The sequence below is a fragment of the Pseudomyrmex gracilis genome, unplaced genomic scaffold (assembly GCF_002006095.1).
Source record: "Pseudomyrmex gracilis isolate BER0280 unplaced genomic scaffold, ASM200609v1 scaffold_1369, whole genome shotgun sequence".
In the NCBI taxonomy this organism is placed as follows: Eukaryota; Metazoa; Arthropoda; class Insecta; order Hymenoptera; family Formicidae; genus Pseudomyrmex; species Pseudomyrmex gracilis.
Window position 1 is genome coordinate 5,165 of NW_018021953.1, and position 8,269 is coordinate 13,433.

Here is an 8,269-nt window from a genome sequence, read left to right on the forward strand (position 1 = left end):
CTGCAATATTTTTATTAAATAATAATTAAAATAAATAATAAACAAAATGTGTACAATAGCTCAAGAATAAGTAGATAAAAACAATTATAATTTAGTAAGAAGTAAGTGGTCTCGCGGACTGAGTGCAGGGGCTGCGGATATGGGCTTGCGGAGGTCTCGAGTTCAAATCTTACTAATCACCTTAGGATTTTTCAGGTCCGGTCCCTTTCAATGGAGTTCATCGGTTGATCGGCGAGCTGTATCAGGCCTTCAAAAACTAATTCGAGTGAAATCTCGAAATTCCCCTCATTTTTAAAACTTTTGCAAGAGATATCATTTGCATGTTTTTGATGTGGACATTAGCAGTCTCAGGCATATCTCTGAGATATTATTTGAACATCATTACTCGTTCGAAAATGTCTCAACGAGAAATCTTTTGCACATTCAAAGTCTCTGTGAGATATCTTCAAGACATCTTAAATACATCATTGTGCCGTCTGGGGAGTTATTGAATCTGTATCTAATATTCCTTTTATATCAATATCTATATACGCAAGTAACTATGCTTCAGAAAAAATGTTTCCAACTTTAATACAGTACTTTATCATTAACGAAGGGATTTGCTCAAAATTTATTAATTTGAAAACTTTACCTAGTGAAAAAACAAACAATTTGTGATTTATAAATAAAAACTTTAAAGAAGTGGAATTTGATGGATAAATGCATTGCTTTTTCAGCAGATAATTGCAATACAAATTTACAATTACTATCAGAAGTTGGTAGCTCAAAAAAATATGAGACGTATGACTGAAGAAACTAAGAATACTATAATTTTTTTAAATTATAAAATTATTAACAATTAGTATTAGTAGCAATAAGAATTTATTGTTTCGTTTTTTTATTTATAAAAGTTTTATTTGAAAAGTAATTTAAATGTGAACGTTCTTTTTCCAAAATTAATATTTTTATATATATAATAAATATAAATTTGCTGATGGATATGAATAAATATTATATTCGCATATTTTGATATATTGTTCTTTTTTTGTCTTTTTTTTTAGGGGGAAAAAGTTCTCTATATATACTCTTAACTTCTGGCAACCCTAATTATAGTTTTATTACACACATGTATACATGCACACATCTTATTTGTCAACGTTAAATATTCAGTAAATAGTCAATAGTTTTACGTTTTGAGAAGAAAATAGAAAGAAAGAGTAGTTACATTATCGACACAACGTAGTTGTGGACTACTAGTTAGTTCGTACAACGCCCGTTAGCGCTACGAGCAACCGCCCCGCTTGTCCTCCGACCCCCGCGCTTACTCCGTGATTCATTGACGCGCTGTGTACTGTGTCCAATAGTAAAGCCTATTCTACATTGATCGCAAGCGCAAACGCAAGGAACAGGTCTGGTAGAATTGACTAATCGTATTGATCAAATCAGCCAATTGACCAGCGTAATTGGTCAATTCTACAAAATCTATACCTTGCGTTTGCTCTTGCGATCAATGTAGAATGGGCTTAACATGTCGAATCGTACGGTGTCAAATAAGTTGATGTCGAATCGTATGATGTCGAATAATTTGGTGTCAAATCGTACGGTGTCAAATATATCGATGCCGAATCGTACGGTGTCGAATAACACAGGTCTACAAAATTAAGGATTCTGACAAATACAAGAAGCAGAATAGTGATTTCCTACGTAATTTTGAATGCTGAATTCGAATCCATAAGCGAAAAATGTCCATCATATCAGGTTTTTGAGATAAATGGGATAATATAAGCCAAAAACAGTGATTTCTGCTATTTTCAAGGCGTTATTATGGCTGACTAAAGTATGTTTTTAACATTTTCTTTGCGGCATCTTAAAGTGTTATCTTTTATCTTGAAATTGCGAGTTTTTGTATTCTTGAACGATTTTTTTCGCCGAACTATGAGGGTTTGAAGATGGACACTTTTGACGATGAGACTATGCACTGCCGAAATGGTGAAAAATCGACAACTCGGTGAATTATAAAGTAAATATTTTGAAAATTTACTTTAAAAATATTTTGGTATCCGTGAGTTGTTTGAGTTGCTTACACGAATCTGACGTCAGAATTACAAAATTCAAAATTAACGTTCATAACCATTTTTCCCCATTCTGCTGATGCTTACTTTGCTCTTGCTCGCGCTTGTGCGTTTGGCAAAGTAGAAAAATCATTTTTTCCTTTTTTTCTGAGAACTTCAACACTTTCCATAAAAACAATTTTTTTCTTCTTTGTTGAAATATTCAAATTTTTTATTTAGAATATCTATATTACGTCGCAAAAATTTAAATCTTTCTGAACTTAACGGTTTGTAAAAATATCCGCTAACTGATTTTTTATTCGCACATATTTTACACTTAACACATTGTTTTCATGCAAGTCACGCACGTAGTGATATTTAACATCTATAAGTGTAGCAAACCTTACATTTTCTTTCGTCATAGCGCTGACATAGTTAACCTCAGTAGTGGAAAGCGCTACACTTCAATGTTTGGTCAACTGATCGCATCTTTGCGTAATAAATTTATTTGATTAAAAATTTATTTGGTTAATGATCCAAATAAATTTTGCTACATTTGTGGTAAATACACTCTTGAAAAACAAAGGCGGCCATTAACGGAACAATTGAAAATAAATTACCGTAACTATTTTGACAGAGAAATTGGCAATCAAGATAAAAAATAGGTCTCCTATTCATTTTGCAATACTTGTGTTTGGACTCTCTTTTTATAAAAGCGTAGAATAAAAATAATGTCTTTTGCAATCCTTATGTCATGGAAAGATCCTCAGTCTTATGATAACTGCTATTTGTGTCATCGCAAATTGCAAGGATTTAATGCTAACAACAAGAAAAGTATTCAATATACTAATGTATCGTCAGTAATAAAATTTTCCATTAACCTGAATATCCTATACTATTGCCAGTAATAAAATCTGATGATATTCATGATGTCGAATATATGGAAGATGAACCTGAATTTGTTGATATACAAGTTGATGAAAAGCCATCTCTTTATCTCAAAGTGATTTAAACGATTTGGTTCGAGATTTGTCACTGAGTAAAAACAATGCTGAAATTCTAGGTTCTCGTTTAAAAGAAAAAAATTTATTTGCATTAGGAATAACGTTGGTACAGAAATAAAGAAAAAGAATTCCTTCTATAACAAAATAAACGAGAAATTGCCTCAGGTTCAGACTTGGTATATCCAATATGAAGTTAATGAAAAAAGGCTTTGCTGAACTTATATGCAGTTTGGTTTGCAAATGACTCAAACAAAAACATGGGTAATTATTGAGTATAGGAGATTAAGGTCCGATGACCTTGATTTTGATATATGTTGTAAAGGGCACTTTCCTGAGTAGTGTTCAAGAGGTTTTAGACGGCGCTCATTTTTTATTAAAAAAATATTAATCGAGAATGTTTGAAAAACGCGACTTTTATTTTCCTAAATAACATGTAGAATAATGAATCGAAATACACATTTGCTCTCAGGTATCAGTTCTTAGAAGACATTCAGAGTTACTGATACAATTATACACATTTATAAAGACCGGCCCAGTGGTCTCGCGGCCTGAGTGCAGGGGCTGCGAACCCGGAGGTCTCGAGTTCGAATCCACTTATCACCTAAGGATTTTTTCGCGGGTCGATCCCTTTCAACCGAGTTTATCGGCGAACTAAATCAAGCTAAAAATTAATTCGGATGTAATCACAAATTATTTCCTCTCCCACAAGGCGATCACAAGTCACAACATCTCGAGCACGAGCCCGACACAGATAGGCACGCCTACTGCGAAAGACGGCCGTGTATCGCGTGGTAGCAGAATACTGCACAATCCCCCCGTTACGTTCAAAAAAATAAAATATACTAGTAAAATGGCGTATGGGCACTGATGGTCCCCTAGCTGTTACCAAACCAAACCAAATCTACACATTTATAAGTGGTATTCTTCTTCTTTGCTTATATGGCTCACGCCCCTGCGAGAGAGGAGCAAACGCCAGTCTATCGATACATTCTCAGAACGAATGTGGGGGGGGATGTGCAGTTTTTTTTTTTTTTTTTACCTATTACCACGCGATACACGGCCGTCTTCCACAGTGAGCGTGCCCATCTATGTCGGGCTCGTGCTCAAGATGGTATGACTACGATCGCCTTGTGGGAGGGAAGTTAATTCGGGATTACACCCGAATTAATTTTTGGAGGCCCGATTCAGTTCGCCAATCAACCGATAAACTCGGTTGAAAGGGACCGGCCCGGAAAAAAATCCTTAGGTGGTGAGCGGATTCGAACTCGGGACCTCCAGGTTCGCAGCCCCTGCACTCAGGCCGCGAGACCACTGGGCCGGTCTATAAGTGGTATTGTTGACTGTTACTCAGTTTATGTTTTGAAGCGTGACATAGCTTATCTATCATTCCGAGCAAAGTTCGACATATGTGCGAAATCATTGTAAAAGGCGAATAACTTTTGATATGATGTTCCATGAATTTTTCTATATATGACAAAATTATTCTCAATTAATATCAATCAGTGACTACTTTTTTTTATGTTCTTCTTGTTCGTGTTGTAAGCATGTAGGCAGGGGTGGCGCCTCTCTGCAGGGGAGGGGCTACGCCCCTCTACCTGCACCCCTTTGAGCTACGATGCTTCATTACTAAAACTTTTTCTTAATAACTTTTTAAACTTTTAAACTCTCTTGGTATTTGGTTTCTCAAAAAAATCACGTACGCAAAACATGATAAGCTCAGAGGAATGCAAGTGGAGAGGCCCTCCCCTGCAGGGAGCGCAGTCCCCCCTGCCTACACGATTATAATACGAACGAAATGTACAGACGGCGTCATTAATTCGAAGAATAGGCGCGGGGATCACATAAAAAGTCCAGTTGATCCAAATATCCATTAGTACCAAAATCGGGTGTCCAGTTGTGGACCCCGATTGCTACTAGTTAGTTAGTACGGCGCCCGTTGGCGCTACGAACAACCGCCCCGCTTGCCCTCCGATCCCCGCGCCTATTCTTCGAATTAATGACGCCGTCTGTACGTGGGACTGAAAAATAAGAATTCATTCATGAAACTTCTTTCCCTTGTAACTTTAACAAACAACGACCCCCGCCTAAAACCTCCACATTATTACTCGGGACAATGACCTTAACAACATATGTACAAATTATTCAAATCGGAGGTGGCTCTTCTTTTCTACATAATTACCGAAATTACACCTCTAAATTGTTTTCGACGGTCATTTTTCTGATCATATTTTTCAAGAATATTTTTTAAATAAAAAATGAGCGCCGCCTAAAACGTCTTGAACACTACTCAGGAGAGTGCCCTTTACAAAATATATCTAAATCAAGGTCATCGGACCTTAATCCTCTATACTCAATAATTACCCTATCGATTTGGGGCCGATACGCTGGAGCGCGTTAGGGTCGCGTGGGGTAGATCGGATTAGCCAATCAGGCGGCAGAGAGTGCTAAGCACGGCGCGTAAGCTTGCGCTAGGCAGCAGAATTAACGGCCGCGAAATTGTTTTTGTCTTTTCCAATTTTAACATGCCTCCAACTACTTGCACGATTTTCGGCCGTTTTCTTCATACCTCTCTCGATAGCTATTCTCTTTCCATAAATTCCTCTGAGAACCAATAAGGAGAACCAATTTTGGGAGATATCTTCTAGATAAAGTTATCGAAAACTTATCTAGAAGTGAAAAAATTGACTGTTTGTCAGTTTATATGACACACAGTATCATCTCTGATGATTTCTTTACTTTATGCCCTAAGTTTTCCTTAGCTTAGCTTACATAGAATGGCGTATGGACTAGCTGTAACCGGTCCGCTAAGCTAATATTGCACCAAACCAAACCTTAGCCTAGCCTATCTTGTTTTGTACCACCTCCATTACTCCACATTGTTTAGATTTTTCAATCTTTTGAATGAATCGATAGAATCAGTATACTTTTAAATTAATCTTACTAATTCATTTCTTAATACTGTATGGATGATTAACATTGAATTTTTCCAGTAATGTGTACAATTACTTAATTACATTAGTATGTATACTACTCATAAAGCATCGAAAGATTGCAAAAACATTGCGTAAATCTTACGTTGAACCTCATTAATACATACGTTGAACTTCGGTGAAACATTATAATATTGTATAGTAAGAGCGAAATGTTTCTGTAATGTACTGCAAACTTTCGGCAATGTTGATTCGGAAATGTTCGCCTTCAGGAATATTACAATGTAAGACTACAATAATGTTCTCTATAAGCACACAATATTCTTAGAATATTCTAGAATATTCTATGAATATTAATAGTACGTTTAATATTCCAAAAATGCGCTCAGAATATTACTTGATATGAAATAATATTATGCGCTTATAGGGTTATAGCGCAGTGTATTTATAAAATTAAAAAGCATTGCTATAAATATGCAAAATAGTTCAAATTTAATAGGTAAACTTTGAAAATATATAAATACATCTAAAATAGATGAGAATAAACTCGTTGGAAAATTGTGTAAGTTCATAATATTTGCACCCGAATCTTAAATATCCAAATGTAAAAATATTGTAAATTTACGCAAGCGTAAGATTTTGTTTTTATCTGTCTTGGATGTCTTTATTTACAAAGTTTAACTATTCAGATTTAAAGAGTCTTGCATATTACACAATTAAATTGTTGATTTTATATAAAAATAAAAACTAGTAAACAATTTTCTGTTACCCAATTAACATCACTATTTCAATTTACTATATTTCGTCTACTCGTACATTAATATATACACTACCGCCAAAAAGTTTTGCAACACTTTTCAAAAATCAGTTTTCCGCGAAGTTTTGGTATATATAAGTCAAAAAGAATATGGAAATAAATGTAATTATAAATTAATGTAATTATAAATTATTACTCCTATTTTTTACTTAATCAAGTGGACATTTTATTTTCTAGACATGTGATTTATAACTCTTCATTCTTAAATAAAAAAAACATGTAAAAGTAGCGAACAAAAGAGTTGGCTTAAAATATGTAAATAAAATAAAATATTTGAGTAGGCTAGGAAAAGTTGACGTTTTTGTACCATTATAAGTATTGTCTGATAAAGGAACTTTCGCACATTGGTAGTGTTTCGTGTAAATAATTTAGTTTAGTTTGATATTTGGTTTCAACAAGACAGTATTTATAGGGTATCCATCAAAAAATATTAAAATGGGGCAAAGCAAAATTCTATAGATATCTGAAATATGGTTATTGGTCAACATCAAGCAGGTGTAGGCATCTGGAAAATAGCTAAATCACTAAAGGTAGAGCCGTTTACAATATCTAGAATTATTAAAAAATTTAAGGATACTGGAACTGTCGCGGACAGAAAACGATCCGGGCGACCTAGAAAGACGACTGAAGCTGAAGATAGACAAATAGTAATCATCAGTAAACACAACAGACGTTTTCCAGAAATTGCTACTGAAATCAATCGTGGCCGAAAGGATCCAGTGTGTGTTTTAACTGTAAAAAGCAGACTTAACAAAGCCGATTTATACAGAAGAATAGCTGTGAAAAAATCTTTGCTTCGGTCAAAATAAGAAAAAGACTAGAGTGGGCCAAACAGTATAGGCACTGGACAATCAGTGACTGAAATAAGGTGCTTTGGTCGGATGAGTCGAAGTTTGAAATTGTTGGCTCAAAGCGACGGGTCTTTGTTTAAGGCGCTCAGCCGGAGAAAGAGTATCTGACCAGTGTGTGATATCTTCAGTCAAGCACAGTGGCGGTTCAGTGATGGTAGAGGGCTGTTTTGGTAATAATTCATTAGGAGATCTGAAAAGAACTGAAAGGAAACTTGTTAAAGAAAGCTATAAGTCTATTTTACAGAGACACGCTATTCCATCTGAAAGGAGAATTATTGGCAGATGTTTTGTTTTTCAACAAGACAACGATCCGAAACACACGTCGAAACTCTGCCAAAATTATTTGCAACAAAAAAAGCGAGCATGAGAGCTCAAAATTATAGTTTGGCCCACTTGATCGCTCGATTTGAACCCCATTGAGCTTTTATGGGACGAGCTTGACCAAAAAGTACGAAAGACATGCCCTACATCGCAAACTGATCTCTGGTCGAAAACTACTACAAGAAAAACTACTAGAAGAATGGCAGAAAATACAACCAGAAACGCTGCAGAAATTAATCGCAAGAATGCCCCGATTGTGTGAAGAAATAATAAAAAAAAGAGGTGGCCATATTGATGAGTCTGCCATTTAAATTAA

The 8,269-nt window shown here is 35.3% G+C and overlaps 1 protein-coding gene across 1 annotated transcript; it reads left to right on the forward strand.

The window, feature by feature from the left end:
- Positions 1–7,251: 7,251 nt before the first annotated feature.
- On the forward strand, positions 7,252–7,590 carry LOC109862103. The gene has a single exon (XM_020442022.1). The coding sequence runs from the start codon at positions 7,252–7,254 to the stop codon at positions 7,588–7,590; it is 339 nt and encodes a 112-aa protein (XP_020297611.1).
- The last annotated feature ends 679 nt before the right edge of the window (positions 7,591–8,269 follow it).

What these genes read in the sequence shown, in the direction of transcription:
- LOC109862103 (XM_020442022.1), top strand. Translation starts at nt 7,252, where the DNA reads ATGGTTATTGGTCAACATCAAGCAGGTGTAGGCATCTGGAAAATAGCT.